This window comes from Centruroides sculpturatus, unplaced genomic scaffold (assembly GCF_000671375.1).
Source record: "Centruroides sculpturatus isolate CEXI.00-Female unplaced genomic scaffold, Cexi_2.0 scaffold523, whole genome shotgun sequence".
Lineage (NCBI taxonomy): Eukaryota > Metazoa > Arthropoda > Arachnida > Scorpiones > Buthidae > Centruroides > Centruroides sculpturatus.
In genome coordinates, this window is record NW_019384774.1 from 42,494 (window position 1) to 65,944 (window position 23,451).

Consider the following 23,451-nt stretch of genomic DNA (forward strand, 5'->3'; position numbering starts at 1 on the left):
GTTGGTCAGTAGTAGTCCAAATTCAATACGAACGTTTGTTTCTTGAAAATTTGATCACGATTTAAATACAGTATTTACTTTTAATATTACCGATATGTCATCGAAAAGAAAACGTGTTGTATTATCATTAAAAGACAAATTAAAGTATTTGTTTCGATTATCCGGATTTTTCCTTATCCGGAGTACCCAATTAGTCCGGATAATCGAGGTTTTACTGTAGATCCAAAACAATTAGTTGTACTTAAAATTTCAAACTGGATTCAAGAATTTACCTTTTTAATGTATCATTTAATGTATATTATAGCCCACAGTATTACTGTATTTTTATACAATGAAAACTTAGATGAAAATGTGATGGGATGTTGACAAAGAGAGCATATTAATCAAAATCAATAGAATCAGTAAATGAATAGATATTCATTTATTTGAATATTTACTTTATTTAAATATAAGTACTGTATAATCAGTTATAAGCGAAACAGCAAAGGCAAGTATAATAACTAACTTTAGTAATATTAAGCTCAGATAAATACTGTAAATTGCAAACCGCTTTTTGATGACTCGTGTTCTTTTTTAAAAATAAGAAGAATGAATGATATTAACACAAAAATCTGTTGTTCGGAATATCATACCAAAGACATTCAGAATTCCGTTGATTAATACGTTTAATCGTATTAATGAAACTGTATGGGATATTACCAATAAGTAGAAACAGCTTACCCGCATATAACTGAGAATATTATATTATAATGAAATCCGATTAGTCATTTGATAAAATAATAATATTTTATACAGAAATAAGTATCCAATTGGAGGCAAATAAATGATATAAAATTTATGCTATACTGAATTAATATTAAGTATCAAAATTAACATAACCAAAATTTTATCGTCATCATATACAATTAGCAAACATTGTGAATATTTGTGTTATTTTATATAAATGATTCTATAAATATATTTAAATATTTTTCTTTTTCAGGGACTCGAATTATTCTTAATAATATTCCAGGAATCAGATATGTATTGAAATAGATATGACTACTAATTAACATTATTTCAACCAGGGAATAATTTTGCCACTTAAACTGAAACAAGAAAATGAAATGGTTTATCCTCCTGTCGGCAATTCGTCAGAATATTCTTTCATTGTAATTAAAGATTTAATTATTCACATGGGAGCGAGCTAACGCGTTAATGAGTTTAACAAGTCTTTCAAATCAAAGCTGAATAGATAAATTTGTATAAATTCTTTCTAAAAATTAGTCATTTATTCGAATATTTACTAAACTGTTTTCACTTAATTATCTTTATTAGAAATAAAACTTAAATTGCCAATTTTAGATAAAAAAAACACAGTAGTTATTTTTATTTTTTAACATACTTATCCATTTTTGATAATATTTCGTCAAGAACATAGAAATTCACTCGATATGGTATAATATTTCTTTTCGATCCAAATAGAATTGGCTCATAACGCGATATCACGTACTTACTTAATGTCTTTCTATATAGTTTGCTTGAAATCATAAAATTAAAACTTATGGAAGTTATATACTATACTTGATCAAATAATAAAAATCTAAATTACGTAACGTGTTACTTAAAACTTATTGATAAACTATGGAATTTTTATACATAATGAAATTAATTCCAAAAATTATACACGACAAAATTTCTTTGTTAATAGCCAAAAATTTAATTTTACATCAATGTGACATTATCGATGTTATTTATTTATTTTTTTACGTTTTCAAAATGAGGAAAAATCTACTATCTCTAAATGATATTTCGTTCTGCAATGATGCACACATTAAAAAACTTCGTTTTTATATAACTTCAGTTAGTTCATATTTTCTGAAATCTCATATTGATTTTCTCTTATTCACAAATAACATTTTAAATTCTGTAAAAATTCGAAAATATCTAGAAAAAATTAAACATAAAATCCAGGCTACTATCCTATACTATTTCGCAGTCGTTTTTTCCGTTGTAATATACGTTAAAATAAAGACATTTTTTCGACAGAAAATGCCACTACTGTTTATAGATAAATAATGAAGAAAAATAAATAACTAAATAAAATTAAAAACAATTTAAAATGTTAAGTAACAGTTTTGTAACTTTATACTTTTCTAATATTTAATACTGAAATACATAAAATACTCCTTTTATTTTTAAAAGGAATATTGAATAATAACAACAAATAATTAATAAATTTTTATGTTTAAGTCTATAAATTCTGAAATTTTAATTACTTTTAAACAAGTTTCCTCTACATATTTTTTATACTTTGTTATTCTTTTGTAAATTGGAATATAATAAACAAATAAAGTAAAAGTATGTAGTATATTGATTTATTTTTAATGGGATTCATTTCACTGTTCATTGTACTGGAGATCAGGGTTATTGTATGAGTAATATCACTTGTAAATTAAACTTAAATAAATAATGCTATTATTTAAATAAAAATGAATTACAATTCTAACAGTTTAAGTTGAAAGAACACTTTCAATCATAATTAAATTAATGTTAATAATTAATTAAGTTCTGAAAGCAAGGATCAGACAAAGATCTGTGTAACATAACTGGCAATGCTACCACAAGGTAAGTGGGAGTTGTGGGTTCGAGTCCTGCTTCAGGCTGATTCTTTTCTTTCAGAACACTTTCAATCATTTTTTGATATAAATTAATTTCATTTTATCAATTTTTTTTATTTCTCCATATTGTTACATATTAGTTTTTGGGAAAATGAAATGAAAATGATAAATAATTTTAACTATTACATAATGTAAAAAATGTTTCATTTCACTTTGTATTTATTTATTAGCTATTTAATATTAAACATTTAACACACATTTAAAACGTATAAAAAGTTTTCTTCTTTTACAAATGTCACATGTTAAGTTTTTGTCATTATTATTCAATATCTAAAATATTATAAACAAATATAAAATTTATGTAAATTAAATGGCAAAGAATACAAACCTTCTTCAAAAGCAGATTGTAAGTGATGGACTGTTGTCAGCTGAAAATAAAGAAATCATCAAAATATACTCTTAAAATATCACATTTCATTGTAAGTAAATATTCACTTAATCTTATAAATTGCAAGTTAAATATATAAGATTATTTTTCATAATATTCATTAAAACATGATTAAAATAAAATAAAAGTTTAACTAACTTAAAGAACTTAAAACTTGCTCAACTTAGCAGAATAAAGAATAAATGCATTAAGCTTATATCATGGTGTCAAGATTTAAATATTGTAATGAATTTTTTAAAATTTACTCAAGTAATTATTAATTTAAGAAATCATTTGCATAAATAAATCAATCTGAATTGAAATGAATAAATATAAACTTTAGAACATTGGTATCATAGGTTATGTTATCAGTTCAGAATTATTCACTTACTTTATTTTTCATTATGTTAACTTTTATTTATGCATATTTGTAAAATTTTGGAGTGATTTACGGATAAACTCTCTGTCAGATGGTAAATAATTATATATAAATTCAATGAATAAAATTTATTCAATTCAAAATGTCTTTTAGAAAATAAACTATAAATTACTCATTATTCAAGTAACCAAATATCTAATTCTATTCATGATAAGACATGATTCAGACTGTATAAAGTTCATAATGAGATAATAAATACAAGAATTATTTTTAGCAGATGACTGTCTATCTCATTTTATCTAAAGAATTCACTTATAAATAAATAATTATACATTCATTAATCGAATATTTAATTTACAAAAAACAGTGTTAGGTAATTATTACTTTAAAATTTAATAATTAAATCTAAATTAATTTACAAATTCTGAAGCATTTAAATAATTTTTATAAATAAATATTTAATTTCTTTAATATTCATTCTTTTAGGTTAATTTTTTATTTTTAAATATTACATCTAGCAATATCAAATAACCTTATTACAAAACTCATTTCTAAAAATAATAATTAATAATTTGCTTAAATTACAAAATTTTATTATAGAGTTATATTACATTACATGATGTAACAATTGTTTTAATAATTGTAACAATTAATATTTTGATAATTCAAATCAAGATAATTTATTTTCTCCTTAAATATCAAGATAAATTACAAAGTTTTACATAAAAATAATTTAGAACAACATTCAATGTTAATAGGAAACATACTGATTTGTAGATTATAAATTATGAAAAACTAGGGTAGTATATACTGTCAAAAATACTTGTGTAAATAAACGTTTTCAGTAATGCCAATAGACAGTTGTGTTGTTAATTTTGTAACATTACTTGGCATCTAATGTTTTTACATTTTGTAACTTGGAACAATCTTGTTTTATGCAGGACTGATATATGCAAATTTAATTTCACAGACGTCAAATGTTACGTTGACCCAATTCTAGTGCCACTGAATCTATTTCTTAAGTCAGTAAACTATGCTACTCAAGCTTCCGACAATCTGAACACAAAGACCTACTGAATTCTATTCACTGGAGTGAATATCCTAGTTTGCACGTATCTCAGTAGTATATTCTATACAGTATAATAAAAACTTGCTCTGTATATTCAGAAATACTAGACCAAAATATTAATTATAGTAAAAATACAAGTAGAATGCTTTAAACACATTTTAACTGGGACTAAGTGAGACTGTCTACTTTTGGGATGTTCGAATGAGCTCAAACCAGTATCCGGAGCATAGCTGAGGCATTTCACAGGAAGGCCTCAGCTATGCAGTGCATCTATCCTGACAAAAGATGCGACTGTTTCGGCAAGCAACTAACAGCCAACTTAGAATGATAATATTTTTTAGTTAATTATGAATGATTGCATAAATGTCTAGGACAATCATCTGGAACTACTATGAATGTAGCACAAATTTATGAAGAATTTTATTTTACTTTATACTTGCCGAAATGCAACTCCTGTATAAAAACAAAACCTTCTTGTATGTAAATTTTATATATATTTATGATGCAAAAATCTTTTATACTAATAATTGACTAAAAGAAAGTACCAAATTTCATTCAAATCTATTTTAAACTATGAAGAGACAAAAATTAAGATTTAAGACAAAACATTTTAATTTTTTTCTATTTATTTTTTTATAAACAAACAAAAAAACTAGAAAATGCTGGTATAAAAAAATTTAACTTTATTTAATATACTTTAAAATTGTAATAAATAAGTAAAAAAATTAATATTTAAAATTTTGCAATATCTTATGTTTGATAAAACAAACATATCTTAAAAATTTCAAATATTTGCTTATCAAAAGATAATTTTTTTAAATAAAAAAATCCAGCATAAGCAATGAAGTGTTGAAAAAATTCATTTAGATATGTTACGTTTGTTACTGAATTACACGCAATTTAATATATTAAATTATGTCAATGACTTAATACAATAGTTGACTAATCAATTCAAAAACAAAAAAAAAAAGGCAAATTCATTAATTTTCAATATATTTTGATTTCTTCATACTTTATCTAGATAGGTTATTAGAATAAAATGATTTTAAATGTTTCACTTATCATTCATTTTGATAACCTTGTATCCAATTTTCAAATTATCTACCCTAATAAAATATAGTTGATAGCTTTCATATTTTCAATTAGATAACACCTTCACAATAATTTCAATATATTATAATTGAAATATTTCAAAACTAATAAAGTAATATTAATACAGTATGTATATTCTAGTATGAGAGAAGCTGTCAATCAGTCATATAATTAACAGTTCAAAGAATATTACAAGCATAGTATTAAAAATGTGATTTGAATGATGGAATAAATGTTAAATTCTGATTGTAATTATATTAAAAAATAAAACATTTTCAAAATAAATAAAATTAATTTATATAAAATCAAACTTTAATATTTTATTAGTAAAATTATTGTTTCTGATATAATAACTTTATAAGAAATAATACGTGTATATAAAATTATGAAACTATTGCAATATTTATTTATTGCAGTACTTAATGCAATAAATAATTATTTAAACAGAAATAATGATTACTGCAATAGAAAAAAGACTTTCGCATGATATATTATTATTTTTTAAATGTTAACTATTACAGTTTTTAATAATTTTCTAAGGGCAAAGTTTTTATGTTATTTTGAATGTTTTTATGTTATATTCAAGCATGTAAATATTCTAAAAATAACTTTCTTCTAATAAATTCTTAATGAAATAAATCAAGATTATTAATGCCGTTTATATATAATTTATGAGATACTGTACTTTATGTAATTTTTATTTGAAATAAATGTATTAATTAATTAATAGGAAAAAATATTCAAAATTGTCAATTCAAATAAAATTTAGCATTTGTTGAATTTCTATTCTTATTAAGCCTAGGAACTAATACATGATTTTCTGTTACATGATTGTTTAGTCACAAAAATGAAACACACAGTTTTTAATACAAATACATGCATAGTCTGCCAAATAATTGCAGTGATTAAAAAGATGCAACCAGACCTATTTTTAGATGAGAAACTCATATGCAATTTTCTGTCATGCATCAGAAATTGCATGTGTTCATTCCTAGGGTAAAACTTACTAGTTCATGTTAGAAACATTAAATGAATAATTTAATTTAATTAATATAAAATAATATAATAGAACAAAAATATCACATGATAAATTAGCAATATAAATCAACAGCTAAGTAATAACAAAATATTTGATTACTCACAATACAAGAAACAATTACTACATATATTAGATTTCACCAATTATTGCAAAAGTTTAAATTTCTAATAAAAATATTTTGTATGGATGATTTAACAGTTTCAATTCTTAATTACAGTTTTATACAGTATATTTTTCTTTAAATTGGTGCAACTACACTTTTGTACTGTACATGAAAATAATTTGTAGAAAATTTTATTAATTTTTTTTTTTCTTACCATTCTGGAATTAATTACTGAATTTAGATCAGGTGCCTGATATATTACTCCAGCTAAAATGTAATAATCTGCTAAAGGTGTACCTGTAATAATAATATGAATTATATCAAACAGTTATTTTAACAAATATTAAAATTCTAAATTTGTTCTAGTTAACTTACATTGAGTTGGAGAATGCCTATGTTGTTTTCTAATAACATATAATATTGGCTGTTGTACATGTAATAAAATATACTCCAATCCAGTCATATTACTACAATTATAATCATTATATTTAGTTAATGTTAATAATTTTACAATGATATTAATGACAATTATTACATAACTAACTCACTTAAGTTGTTCAGGACTGAGCCTCTGCATTTTTACAACTTCATTGTTACAAGTTCGATCATAAAATGGATTACTTCTTTCAGAGAAATAATCAAGAACATTATTTGGATTCAAGTAAGGTACTAAAGCACTATCATGCCAAGATATTTCTAATGGATTTTCTGAAAATATATGATATTCTCTGATTAATATACAGATTTATGAGAAAGTTATGAATGTTAATAATAATAAAATATTTATTTTTTATCGTGCATGTAAGAATTTATGTAAATTAATAAAATTTATTGCAACTTAAAACATTCACTCTTAAAAAATGATGTGTAACATTTTGTATCTTGATATGATGTACAATCTGTCAAAAACATCATGAATTAAAATATATCATTTAGTCATTGTTGACACAAATAAGAAACTAAATGGAAAATGAATTATTTAAATGTTAAATCATAGGAACTTTATTTAGCATTCATATCATTCATGTTTTCTGAAGTCCTCAATACATACTTTCTTCTCTAAATTTTTTTTATTTTAAAAATTAAAAAAAATTATTATTAACTTATTGGAGAAAAACGGCATTTATTTTTTATTTTAAAAAAACGTGAATGACAACACTCATTAATTTTGTGATTCGTGTTTTCTAACATTCAATCTTCAAGTCATTTTTTTAAATTTTAAATTTGCTATTTTGTTATAACAGATAAAATTTATTTAAACAGCATTATTGATATATGGTTCTATTTAAAAAAAAAAAAACATAGTAAATATAAGGACAGTTTTTTTTAAGACAGAAGTTTTTGAATTTGCTTGATTGGATAAAAGCAGTAAATATTTGTTGTTTTTATCCATCAACAACAATTTAATCTGTTTTTACTGTCACAACTAGGTGCATAGACAGACACTGGGCATTGAGAAATGCCCAGTGTCTGTCTATGCACCTAGTTGAGACAGTAAAAACAGAAAAAAAAAGACACACCATTTCAGAATACGCAACAATTTAATCCTTCAATATTTCCATAAAATTAATTTATAAACATAGAATAACATTAAAATACAAGGGTAGACATGTCAATAATTCCAGTTCAATATGTTTTATTGTCCCAGAAACTGTTTTTGGTCCTCTTGTTAGGACTGCTTCAAGAGAAGGCGAAAAAATGTAATAAACTTGATATAAACCAAATAATTACTGGATTACATCAGGCTACTTTACCACAATTATATTTAATTAATTACTAAATAATTTGTCACTAGAGGAAGGCGTTAGGTGTTATCTCTTATTAAATGTAACAATTTAGAATATTCTGGAAGAAAAGAATCAGCCCAGAGTGAGACTCAACCTACAATGCCTGCTTACCATGCAGGTGCATTGCCAGTTATGCTACCTGAGCCTCCAGTCCAACATGGTAAGTGGGAGTTGTGTGTTTGAGTCCTGCTCCAGGCCAATTCTTTTCTACCAGAATATTCTAAATTGTTACATTTAATAAGAAATGGCACCTAACGCCTCTCTCTAGTGACAAATTATTTAGTAATTAATTAAATATGATTGTCTTAATGTAATCCAATGTAATCTGGTATTTGTTTAGCTTATTATGTATATATTGGGTTTTGAGTTGTTTGTATTTGTAAACTTGTATACATCATATTTTCAACAATAAACGATTCCATGAGCTAGTTGAATTTTTATTCAGATCATTAAACTGCTATTCCAGTTTCTCTTGTCATCTCTCCTCTCCTTTAACTAGGTTGTACAAAGATTTCCTGCAATGTGTACCTGCATCTTTGTGATTGATGCAACCCCCTAGTTGGCACTTTAAAAATTTCTAAAACTTCTAGCATTCTTGTATAATTATTTTTTAAACACAGTATGTATCATTTCTGCATTTTCTAATTGAGCTTCAACCACCAGCTCTCTTGAGTATCCATGCTAAAGCATGGATACTCAAGAGAGATGATAAAGCAAATAACACAAAAATACATACATAAAATGCAAGAATAACCGTATTAAATGCAAGACAGGCGACAAGATACTTGGCATATACTTTACCATAGATGTGAATGTAATAAAACACTAAGAAACATTTATAGAGAAACATTACAAAGCACAGAAACTTCAATTCTTTACCATCAATACAGACTGTCTGTTACAAAAAAAAAAAAAAAAAATTAAGTGTGGCCATTCCAGCAAGTCTTCTACTCCGCAACAAAGACATTTTCACAAAATTCAAAGACTTTATTCACCAAATTAAGGTGCTCAGCTAACTGGGGGTGTGTGGAAGGTATTCTCCCCATCCCATGGTTTCTATCTTAGCACCAATGTTCTTCGCTCAGGACTTCAAGCGGCCTTAGTTTATGTTACTAGCATCTGCAAGCTAATGTCGGGATCTACTTTTTATTCTGTACAATTTTATTTTGGCTAATTGTAAAGGGCGTATATATGTTCAACCCACCCTAAAGTGTATTTTCTGTTTTAATTGTGCTATGTACTGTACTTTTGATTATTGTATTGCCTATGTAATATTTGGACTGCTGTATCAGTCTTGTATTTGTGATTGTTATCTCTAATATTCGGTTCCCAGCCAGTCCTCATGCGATCCTTTTCCTTTTCTCCCCCATTCCCCCCTTCTCTCCCCGGGCTATATGTATTGGTAAAGCTGTCTCTTTCACAACTGTCAACTGTCTACAAAATATTTCTCTCGGTAGACTATCTTACAACAAGTTGCTGTAAGATAGTCTACTGAGAGAAATATTTTCAGATTAAAGAGACAACCATTCACTGAACGAATATACAGCTACAATTAGTAAATTCAGCATATGTCTACAAAAATTCTGCAAAATGATGATGATAGTAATAAGCACCTCAAGAGTCTCAGACATATATCAAATCCCAATTACAGACAAGAGGGTCGGACAGTTTAGAGTATAGTGGACTGCTAACAGAACTCTATGTAAAGGTTCAGAAAATATAAATATACAATTGACAAGAACAAACTAATTACTACTTTATCAATGTTTGCTACAGAGCCAGGAGTTGAAATTCACTTAAAAAATGAAAAAATGATACATACCATCTTTAAAAATAATCATGTAAGAATGCTAGAAGTTTTAGAAATCTTTAAAGTGGCAATCAGGGCAGGTTGTATTAATCATAAAGATGCAAAAGCACTATCATCCATGCCAGGAAATCTTTATATGACACTTAAAGAAGGAGAAGAGAGATAACAGAAGAGACTGGAATAGCAGTTCAATGATCTGAATCAAAATTCAAATAGCTCTTATATATAAGGAGTCATTTATTAAAGAAAATACAATGTATCTTAAATTTAATATTTTTTTCCCTGCCCTCTCTGCATAGTTTATTTTTGAAATTTTTGTTGTTTATGTACGTTTTATGTATTTTAATGATAATTTGTAATTTTATTTGCATTATGTCATTGGCCATTGGCTGTTGACAATTTTAAATTTAATTTTATAATTTTAAATTGGAACACTTCTGCACAACTGCAGATTTGATAAATGTTCTAATATAGTAGTCTACCTGAACCAGATCTACAAGAGTGATGAAAACATTTGTATGTTCAAGTAAACAGTTGCTGGAACAATAAAAGGTGTTGAAACTGGAATTTATTATTCAATGAATTTAATTTAAGAATAATTTGAATATGAGTCCTGACTGTAGCAACGATAAAAGTGTTGTTGCTACAATTGTAGCAATAACACTTTTATCATTGCTCACAGAACTAATCAGAACTCACATTCAAATTAGTGGAGCTTTAACAGGTCTTGTCATTTTAGCTATCATATTTTCTTGACTCTATAAGTTTAAAATTGAATTTTAAGAATTTTCTAATCAATACAAAAGGAAAAATTATAATATAATCAATTTTATCAAGTAACAAGTTAGAAAAATAATACACATGCCATAAAATAAGTAATGTTTGACAGATGTATTTTCACATGTTTTAAAATACACAATAACAATTTGTTTTAATGCTAAATCATAATATTGCCACGAAGGATTCTTTTATGTTAAAATGGAGTTCAAATTAAATGCTCATCACCAGCTCATTTCATACATTTTAGTTAATCAATTTCAAATATTTTAGTAAATGTAAAATCTAAAAATTAACTATAAATTCCTAACAGTACCTAATAACAGTCCTATCTAACAGTATCTACTGTAAAACCTAAAAAATATTGAACTTACCATTTGTGGATTTTGGAGGAGGCTGCATGATAAAATATTTTTTTCTTCAAGAACTTCAAAACTACAAACAGAATAGTGAATTAGTTCATAATATATAATTTTATTAATAAAATTATAGCTAATCTTTTTGCACTGATACTTTATTTTCTTTTATAAGTTAAATTTTACATTATAAACATTGAAAAATTTTATCTTTTAATGCTATTAATTTTATCAAATTCACTTTTTTTTTAAAGCCAAATGAACTGCCAAATATCAGGCAATGATCAGACTAACGTAATAGTTAAATACGAAGAAATTTGTCTAGAAGTAGGCAGTTTTATGTCTCGTGATAATTTTAATAATAAATTAATTTTAATTTAGAATTTTTGGCCAGAGCTGGACTCAAACCCGTAACTTCTGTTTACCGGGCAGGTGCACTGCCAGATAAGCTGCTCTGATGGGGGTTCGAGTAGCATAACCAGTAATGATAATTCAGCAGTTTGTTAACAACTCCACAAAGCTAGTTTAATCAAAAAGCTTTGTAGAGTTGTTGTTTATATACATTTTCACTTTTTTCTTTTATTCATTTTGCTATTTTTTTTATGTAATCTGTTAAAATAATTATTTTTTAAATTGTTAGAAGTAATCAAATACTTCACAAATCATAAAATGAAATTCATATCACATTTGACTTAATCAATTATTTTTTAAAACTATTCTATTCTAAAGATTGCATTAATTTTCTAAAATAAAAATTTGACTACAGGTACTTTGAAAAGAAAAAACAATTTATGAAATTCAAATTCTTAAAATTGATAAAAAATACCTCAAAATTCTAAAATTTCTAATCTGAAAACAAATATTCTTGGCTTATTTTATTATTTAAGCCTTCTTCAGATCATAAAAACCAAATTTTTTTTGTAATTGAATTTTCTTTTGAATTTTGTTGTTGCAAATTTTTAGTGTTTTAAATAGTTTAGCTTTCTTTTGTATTTTGTTTGTTAAGGGTTATATTGATGTGGGGGAGGAGATCTGTTGTCTTATGACACTTCCTATTGTAAATATAATAAATAAATTTAGATTAAAAATGATAAACTTAAAAACATACTCAAAAAATGACAAAATAAGCAAAAGGTACATTAAAAAATAATAAAAATTGAATACAATTAAGGATGAATTGCACATTTTTATTATCAACTACAAATGAGTGAATATAATAATTGTGTCCTTAAAGTTGTATGCAATCTCCTAAAGCTTTGTGCTTGAAAATTTTATATTTATATTAGAATATGCAATTCATCTTAATTATGTTAAATTTCTACTTTCTGTTTGCTTGCTTAATTTATTTTTGTTTAAATATCATATTTTACTAGTTTATTTTAATAAATTTGAACTAAACTAAATAAATATAATCAGTTAAAATCAAGTTTAAAATATGTTTATATACACATATCAATAAACTTTTAGAAAAATAAATATTTATTTTCATTTATTCATATATAATATTTATCAAGCATTAATGTTTGTTACATTTTAAAATGACAGAATCATACTTTTAAAGATGTAAAAATTAATTATATCAAAACATAAATGAATTAATTTTAATTCATATCAAAGCATATTTAAAACCATTTACATATCCTAAAACAAAAAAATTATAAAATATCAGTATTCAGAGTTTCAATAAACAGTGACAATACAGATTACTGCATATAAAATTTAAATTGTAAAATTACGCTTAAACAAATACTCGTTATATATTAATAATACTTATATTGACCTGTCAAACAATCTTTGTCCATGGTGTAAAACCAATGACTTTTCAATTGATCACTTATTTCAAAAATGTCAAAGTCTTTCAAAAATATGTGAAACTTTTAACATCTCCCGAATACTCCAAAATGACTCATCTCAAGTTTATAGAAATACTTTAAATAATCTGAATAAAAAAGATCTCTACAGTCTGTATAACTTTTTCACTAAAATTACAAAAATGTTGTAAATCTACGCCAGTATATTAAGCTTCCAATATTGTACATCTGCTTATTAATAGTAAATAATAAATTGCAACTGTCAAATTGTTTTATACTAATATCCTATATATTTTGTAAATATTGTAAAAATTTTATAATATCTCTTTGTTTAACCCCCTGCAACAGGGACACTTCCCTTTATGCTAATAAAGATTATTATTATATTTTCAAAAATTTAAATTGTAAAAAACTTTTGATTACAAATTGCATTAACAAAATTAAATGAAATTACAGTAAACTCTTGTTAATCTGAATGCTCAATTATCCAGCATACCCCACTGTGTTGCCCATGTGTTTCCGTGTCCGCAAAAATGTTTTAGTTTTGTCACACACATCTGTATTGTAAAGTATTATATGTCAGCATGCTAAATTATTCGTCTGCCTACCTTCCAAAAAAGAACGAGTACTGAAGAAGGGCAATGGGTCACATCATTCATGTGACTAATACCCTTCAGTACTAGTGAATGATGTAAGAGTTTTGCATATAAAAATGACAACTTATTGACTATATTTAAAATAAATAAATGTCATTTAAATAACCACAATAAATATAGGATTCCAAATACTTAAAACAACTGTTATTACTATTTGCAAATTAGATGCAAGATTTTAGTGTTAAATTCTGGAAAATATACATGCAAGTGGTAGTAGTGAATTCCAAAATTTACAGTTCCTATGTTTCTTTTTTCTAATATCTTATATAATTATATTACAATAATATCAACCTATTAACTATTGACTAATTTAGATATAAACGAAATCCCAAAATCTGATTTTCTTTAATATTTCTTTAATTTGATTATATATAAACATCCCAAAGTGCAATGCATTAACACTAAATCAAACAACTGTAATAATTAATTAGGCTATTTTTTACTACAATTAATATTTATAAATTATGTAATTTAGTACTAGAGGTAGACGTTAGATAAGAGATTTTGTTAAGAGATAGCATCTAACATCTACCTCTAGTACCAAATTACTTAATTTCTAACTGTTAATTGTAGGAAAAAAATAGCCCAATTAATTATGATGATCATTTGGTTCAATTTGATTATTTAATAAATTAGCTTAATTAAAGTTTTAACAAAATCTGGCCTGTTAATGTTTGGCTACCACTAATTAATTTAAAAACTCTTTCTATATTTCAGTTTTTTTATAGTTATATAAACTATTCGCATAACGTTCAAAATTCATTATTATTTTAAATATTTAAAACACTATATTCAAGTTTATAAATTATTAATAATCTGACGAATCACACAACAGCTGGCTTGCTTTTGAACTAACATAACAATTAATATTTTTTTGTTTTTAAACAAGATATTTTCTTTTTTAATTACAAAATTTATTTATTAAAAGTTAATTTATTAATGGAATTTATTTAAACAGAATGAATAACAATACGATTGATTTTTGTTTCATTTACAAAGTAATTTTTTAATCAATTTCTTATTTTTATAATGTTATACAATTTTTGATATGGTCATGTCAACATTTATATAACATAATAAAGATAGAGAACAGAAAAAAACATGTATGTTGAAGAAAATGCAAACTTTGTTATAATTAAAATCTTAAAAAAAAAATATTACACTTGTTTCTCTTATCTAAAATATTAAAAGTTTTAACATTTTAAATGAGAAAAGCTTAAAACGCTTTTCACTTTCCTTTATAAGATACTAATCTTACAAAGGAAACTCTATGGAATATTAATATCCTAAAATATTAATAAATGTAGAGAATTATTAGAAATTTTAACATCTTAAACCGGTGGTTCTAAACCCACAAACTTGTTCCAACATTCCACACAAAAAAATTTTTTTTAAAGTTTTTATTACAAATTTATTCCAATGTACTGTACAACAGCATATTACTTTATTCGTATACAACTACATATTTATTGTTTTATTCAATACAACAAATTTTATTAATTTATTACTTTATTGTTTCATGAGAATAGTAAATATGGAACTGCGTATCAGTTTTTGAATGTATTGATGGCTAATGCTCTGTGTAGTAAAAAATATGAATGATGTTCCATGTTCCATTCTCAGAAATATATGAGATTAAGTATAAGTATAACAAACAATGCAAAGCTCAATAAGTATATAAAATCATCATCAAATGATCGCCTAAATAATCAGGCTATAATTCCACTAAATTAAATAATTAATACAAAGTAATTTACTACTAGAGGTAGTAAACATTAAGCACAATCTCTTAACTAAATTAATAATTATAATTTTAATAATTTATTAAATAATTTAGAACCATCTGGAAGAAAAGAACTGACCCAGGGCAGGGCTTGAACCCCGCCCCACGGTTTGAGATTAATAAAATATTAAAAACTAGTATCATCATTATTAATTAATTAGATAATATTTTTCTTGTATGCTTTCTTGTGATTGATCTACTGCTCTTTATCTACTGATTAAAAACTTTTTAATGTACAGATATTTTTCTTAGTGTATTTTCTTTATACAAGAAAAATATTTCCTGCTTTCTCATATATACATAGAAAATGAAATTATTATGGAAAATGTTTTCAATTTAAAAATACTCACTGCTATCTATCTGCATGTAATACATTTTACATTCTATTATCACATCTTTAAGTGCAATAAATTTAAAATTACCTTAAAATTTTCATATTTATTCGGCCTACTATATTAATATACATTTAAAAAAATATATTTTTACAATTTAACAAATAAAATTCAGTTATAATCCAACATTATACTAAATAAAAGTATTACTTTACTCTTTTTATATATTAAATTTAAAACATTTAATATAAATTTATAAAGAAACTAAGAATACTGACAAAAACATAATCTAAAATTATCGAAATAATTTCAATATAAATGATTACTGTGGGTTCAGTCAGGCATGAAATGAAGCAATGTAATGAGGGACAGGACTTAATATACCCAAAGTAGATTCAATTCAAATTTGAATCTGAATCCTTTAAAGTAGCAGACACACATCTCAGTAACCTTGACTATCCAATTGTAAAATAAAAATGATGGAATAGAATTGTTTCAAAAATCAATAATAATCTAAACAGTAACCATACAAAATATTCCTTTAACCACGTATCACTTTTAAATTAATCAATCACTAATAATTATTTAACATAATATATTTGAAATATAACTCTTTGATCTAATTTAAATATTCCCATTTTAAGTATTTATTAAAAATAATTTTAACATATTCTTAAAAACAGCATTTTTATATTACACAAAAATAGATAATAACGACACAAATTATTTCAATAATGTATAATCATTTATGCAATCCATTAGGTAATTAATGTTTCTAAATAAAATGCTTATTTTTCTTTGTCTATTAATGTTAACAATATAAATATATCAGACTTTATTGACAATTTACGATGAACAAAATAAACTTTTTTTCATTTTTAATATTCTATATTGTTTTATAATAGAATTTACAAGGGCACTTTAAGGTTTGTAGAGTTCCATTTTTCAATCCAATGCACGTAGCAAAAATGTTATATAAATGTTTTGAATAATGAACATTTAATTTCTAATGCATTATATTTTAATAAAATTAAATATTTCTAGAATAAATCAAAAGATTAATCAATTTAAAATATTCATCAGGAAGAATCCTATAAATACAGAATTCTTTTAAAATTACAATAAATCACAATACGCAAATATTATACAAAGTAATAATACATCATCATCAATAAGCTTAAAAAATGTAATAACTCTTATGCTAGAATCTATTTTTATCCATTATTAATAACTCCTCTAATAATATAAAATCAATCTGATGTAATCTCCAATATCATAAAATAAATAATACAATCGAATTATACTATTATTATTATTTAAACAAAAATGGAAAAAAATGTTAGGAATTCAATAATACAATTATTTCATAATACTGATTTATTACAATATGGAAAATTTATTTTTTTTTTGTAACTACTGTAGATTGGTTAATTTTTTATAAGCAATAATTCTCTTGCTGCGATGAACATGCATGAAAGAATCTTAAATATATTTCACTGTGATTTTACACTTTCTTTAACAGAATTTCATTTTAATTATAAATTAGAATGGAATTTAAATGTTATATTAATTACCTTTTGTTATACAAATGTCACCTTTAAATCATTATTAGTGACAAATAATTAATTAGTTAATTATCATATAAAAATAATTCTGTACGTTTCTTATTATGGAATAAGTAATTATAATTAATTCTTAGTGTAAATTGTTTACCTAACACAAAAAAATAATACTAAATGTATTTTTCCTAATTAAATTATATTATTTATAGGAAATTAAATATTTAACATTTTTTTATTTTACTGTAATAGCTTTATCATTAAGCATAGAACAAAGAATAAATATTTATTTTTTTGTTTATAGAATATATTTATTGCTAATAAAATGCTCTATAATTAGAATAAATAAGAAAAGATATCTATAAATAATATAACTAACTAGTGGGATTGATATATCTAATTATTATATTATTTAGTTTAAAAATATATAATAATGCTGTCTGCAATATACAAATTGAATATAATTAACAATGGTAAATTAAAAATTAGCAAAAGTATGAACAAAATGAAATTAAAATTAGACATAAAATGAACTTTTAAGGATTGATGTTTACTTAATTTTCTTCGACAAGTGCTTATTATTTTCCATTACTAAACTGTTAGGTATTTTAAAATAAGATGTTGGTATAAGTAAAATGTATAGAACAATAGGAAATTAAAAATAAAATCTTGAATGCGTATATGCAATATTTCATTAGCCTAGTTATAAAATCTTATTTCATAATTTTCAACGAATATTCTATCTTAAATCAAAATATAAAATTGAAAACAAATCTTTTTTGTTTTTTATTTTCCTACATATTTTTATAAAATATATAATCTATACATTTTTCCTTAAATACAGTATATATGTTTCCTATAATTCTTTAAAAAAGTTTTACTGGTCACATGATACGGAATTACATATCATAAATTAGACGAAGCATAAAATCATTTGCTTAAAATAAATAAAATATTAATGTATTTTGTTTTTCCTCATGTTTAATTTTATTTGTGATGGTATTAAAATTTTAAAGTAGAAAGCAATCTAAAATTATTTGTATGTTGTGCTTCAATTCTTATTTTCATACATACTTTCATTGCCTGTTTTCCTCCACACATATTTTCCTTTTTACTTTTGAATTACTCATAAACAATATGAATCTATAAACAATCAGTTATGATATGATTAGATTTTTCATAACAGCTAAATTTTTATGGATCGTGACATAAATTTTAAATTACATAATTGTAATTAGTTTAATTATGAACTAGTCAGATATACTGAAAACGTACAGCAATCAACATAGGAATATATACCTTTTTATTTCCTTATTTCATCATTGTAAAAATAAAAAAATATCACTGTATGTTGCAGAAAATAAAATTTAATATTCTACTATAAATCTTTGTTTATATCATTAAGACTTTGTTACAAAATATTTGAATTTTGCTTCATCAGATTTAATAAGTTTTGTATATACAGCCTCTGTAAAGAGACAAAGATGACAGATGATACAAAGAGGAGAGCAAACTATATACATAATCACTTCGTTCAAAAAAGTGATCTGAAGTGTTGCCACATGTTAACATCTCTTTTTTTTCTTCTGCATGCCTACATAAACAAACATAACAAATATTAACAGTCAATGTTAAAGATTCAGTCTTTATGTTGATTGGTTTACTTGAGTTCTTGCTTATTTCTGAAATTTTCAGATTGTTCTTTGACATTTCAGTTGTGTGATCTGTATTATGATCAGTTGGTTCGTCTGATAAAGGTGGCAATGTTGTTGATTTTATAATTATGGTTCCTTCTGCTAGTCTCTCTATTTTTATCAGATAGAGTTGTGATGTGTTTCTCTGCATTGTTTTCTCTTCTTTTGTTTGGAATGTCACGGATTTTGGATAATTAATGTGTCTCATGACAATAGCTATTTTCCAAGTTCTGGGTGTCATTTGGTCTCTTACATTATCTCCTATAGTGAATGTGTATCCTTGTTGAGTACCTCTGTGTAAAATGTTTGCTTGTACTGTTCTTTTTCCAAAAGTGCTGGTACATTTGCATTTACATTTGACTTTTTCCTTTGCCTAAGATAAGAAAGGTAAGATATGTTTTTGTTACTCTGATTATAAGTCTTTGATTTGGAAATCAGAGTTCTTTGCTTCTGGTGATGTTACTAAAGTTTAGAAGTGCCAAGAATATGTCCATTTGATTAAATTAGCCTTTCTTAGAATATTATTTGCTATCTGTCCATTTGTCAGCAAAGCTGTTAAATCTTTTAGTAGTATGGACTGTTTGTTTTAAGTTCAAATTGCCAATATTTGAAAAAATTTTTTTAATTCCTTAGATATTAATTGTTTGCTTCTAATGTTTCAGAAATTCCACATATTGCAAACTACTCTTCAAAGATACCTATCACCTCTGGATGTTTGTGGATAGTTCCTTAAATTCCAACCATCCAGAGTAACTGTCAGCTGTTACAATGTAGGGATCTGATTTCCAAAAAATATCTGAAGCTACTATTTGCCAGAGAAAGTAACATATTGGTTTCAAACTAATAGGTTGTTTGAAGTATTTTTTTGAATTCGTTCACATATCTTGCAATTTTTAATAAGATTCATTGTATTGTATTAATCCTCTCCAATACAATACCTCCCTTACTCTTCTGATACAACTCATAACACTACAACTTAACTCATATACCCTCATGTGTCATACATCAGGGACACCCTGTTTGACATATTTCAACATTTTTAGGATTAGTACTTTTGGTACTACTACCTTGTTAGCTTTAAATACCATTCCTTCATAATGTGAAAATTCTTCTCTTAAGTAAAAGTAATGTTGAGCAATAAATGATAACTTTTTTCCTTTTCTGATCAACCAGCCTGTATATTCCTTATGGCTTGTGTTGTCATTGTCATAGCCTAAGTCTTTCTGCCTACTAATTAGAAGTCATTTGTATACTCCCCTCCAAACATATTTTAAGTTCTCTTCATGCTCTTTTGAATATCATCTTTAGTGTTTACAGATGAAATTCATCAAAGCTACATCTAATAATTGTTTTAGCTCTTTGACTGTTGCATGACAGTTTTCTCTTTCATATTGTTCTAAACCAAATTGTTACATATTAAACTGAAGGAGGCCATACCACATCAGATTCATGTACAATCTGGGCAAATTTTGGGTTTAATGACAAATTCACAAATATTGGTTCTGATTATGTTATTAAACTCACTAAATTTGTCATCAAGACACTCTTTAACCAGGAGATTCAGGATACAATCTCATGCCTAGGAACTTTGTTGTTATTTTGCAATAGCAAAGGTGTCTTACAACTAACTATATAGGACTATATAATTTTATTACAAAACAAATCTATACTGATATTATAAAGAGGTAAAGTTTGTAAGTTTGGATGTAGGAGGTAATCTCCAAAACTACTCATCCAATTTCAAAAATTCTTTCACCAATATTTAGAATGGACCTTCAGGGTGGACATAGGCTGTATATTATTCCGTTAAATATTCATATAAATTAAAAGATATCATCTAGGTAAGCATTATATTTTTGGTGTCAGCGAGTGGCTAGGGACAAGACACATACGTATATGAGGTAGGTAACCGCACGGCGCAGTCGCATGGTTGGCGAGATACGCAGTGCATGTGTCCGAACTTATAGTATATAAAGTTGACACGGGGAACGCATGCATGTAAGTTCACTTTATTTGAACTCTTAGTTTTAATGTTTGATTTTATGTTCAAATTTATATTTATGAATGATTCCAGAAGATCCAACTTATTTTTCAAATTTAGTAAACTAGAACCCAGAAAGGGTTATGAAAACTTTTGTTATTTATCACTTAGTAGTACTACACACTGGTTAGTGGTTGCTGTGAATCTTAATTATCATTATCCCAGTTTGGTAAGCAGATATCTAAAAATTTTCTAATTAGTCTCAGAAGAGAGGGGGGACCTAATTCTTGCACTCAGTGAAAATGGATAAGATCAGCTATAATCTAATGATCTTAATCTTTGTTATCATTTTTGTTCAAGCAACGCCAGGCTCATCTGTAAATATTTAATAAAACAAAGATTACTTGCGATTTTTTTAAAATAGTAAAGGATGTATACTAAAATACATTACATCATGATATAGTCTATTGAAGTTTTTGGAAGCAATCACGACAGAATTGTCACCGAAAATGATATTCAATCATTTGTGTATTATGACTTCGGAGAAACAAAATCGGATCATTATTCCAGAATATTAATTCTTTACAAAATATTATTACAAATTTTATGGCAAATCTTTATCATCATAATATCTGATAGATAGTTAAATAAATAAAACAAGAGTAGGAATTGTCATTCAGTTTCTAGAGTAAGATTTCAGAAAAATAAAAAGTGATAATGTGTTCTCAATTTAAAACGTATAGTAAATACAAGACAATAAACATAATAAATTATGTTCTTTGTGGGTACAATTACACCTCCAAACAAGACAGTTGGGATCTCATTGGAGCAACTGGAACCACACCTCTACATGCAACCCTCGGCAAGATATGCCCCAAAATCGACCTTATTCTGGGTCGCAGGCGATAGGGAGTGACAATGCGCCACTAAGGATGCGACTATGCAGATGCAAGTGAGCAAATTTTCCAGCAAGCAAGAATATGTGACAAGAAGAGGCAAGACACGATTAATATCCAACCCTGTCAGATATGTGCAAGAACTAGAAATTCTCGCTTGTGCATGTTTTTCTTTGCAAGAACTATATCACTTGCAACTTCTCGCTCACTACTAAATTCGCATCTGCATAGTTGCACCCTAAGCCTATCGCATTTAACTATTCAGCCAAGGCAACGACACCAGCTTCAAGTAGCCCACTGGACTGTTGCAAAGTACTTCACATTATATAGCTTTAGGAGATGGATGCAAGCCCACACCCTAAAACACTTTGATTCAAGGGAAAGAAACTACACATGGAGTATCGGTCAAGGCCAGAGGCAAATATCTTACAAAGGATCGTATGTACAGTTATGGTTCTATTGATGTTTTTATTTGTACAGGGGAGTCCATAACTCTGGAGAGTGACAAATCCCCATGGCAATGTCACCATTGACTGTGTTTCTTGTATGTCATCCAATCAGTAAGGCCAAAATGCATTTTGAAAAAGTTAAATAGGCTGGGTGTATAATAAGCCTGTTCAAACTAGTTTTTGTACTTAAATGATACAGGCAAGAAGCTTTTTAATATATCCCTCATTCAGAGTTTACATCTTACCATTTGATTTACATTACTTCGATGTAGAAGTTACTTTTAGGTAAATGATAAATATATAAACACACGTATATTGACCTAAAAGTAACTTCTACTTACATCGGTTATGCACATGTCATTATCATTATATAAATTATTAAAATGTTACTTTTAATCAGAAAACTTACTTGAAAATTCTTCAAATTTTATTTCTTATACTAATAATAATACTTTGTTAACGTTGAATACATCTAAATTAACCGCAAATACGAATTTTGTTTATTGGTGACAGACGACTAGCACGGCGCCATGTTCGTGACGTCAAAAATGGCGCTTTCGTCTATTTTAAAAAAAATTTTTTTATATTTTCGTTTTATAAATTATTTCCATTCGTTTCTAAAATAATTTCATTTTCTTCTTTCGTAATAATAATTAATAATAATAATAACTGTAATGAAAAAAAAACAAATAATTTTATTCATATTTAAGCATATTAAATACATCTTCAATTACATAAAACCATCCTGTTTATGGCCATTCAATCGAAGGAGGATACACAGACTAGGAAATGAGATTATATCCCAGACGACCTTGCAGTCACGTGATCGGAACGAGGTAAACTCCTGTATA

At 25.7% G+C, this 23,451-nt stretch overlaps 1 protein-coding gene across 1 annotated transcript in view; it reads right to left on the reverse strand.

Moving 5' to 3' along the window:
- LOC111629051 (mediator of RNA polymerase II transcription subunit 6-like) overlaps nucleotides 1-23,167 on the reverse strand; it is a gene marked incomplete at its 3' end in the record, with an annotated part of 25,986 nt that extends 2,819 nt beyond the window's left edge. The window contains exons 1-6 of the mRNA XM_023372919.1: nucleotides 23,010-23,167; nucleotides 11,458-11,518; nucleotides 7,258-7,417; nucleotides 7,085-7,176; nucleotides 6,924-7,006; nucleotides 2,989-3,028 (exon numbers count right to left, since the gene is read on the reverse strand). Of these exons, the coding sequence (XP_023228687.1) occupies nucleotides 2,989-3,028; nucleotides 6,924-7,006; nucleotides 7,085-7,176; nucleotides 7,258-7,417; nucleotides 11,458-11,485 (403 nt within the window). The remainder of the gene's footprint in view (nucleotides 1-2,988; nucleotides 3,029-6,923; nucleotides 7,007-7,084; nucleotides 7,177-7,257; nucleotides 7,418-11,457; nucleotides 11,519-23,009) is intronic.
- Between the last annotated feature and the right edge of the window lie 284 nt (nucleotides 23,168-23,451).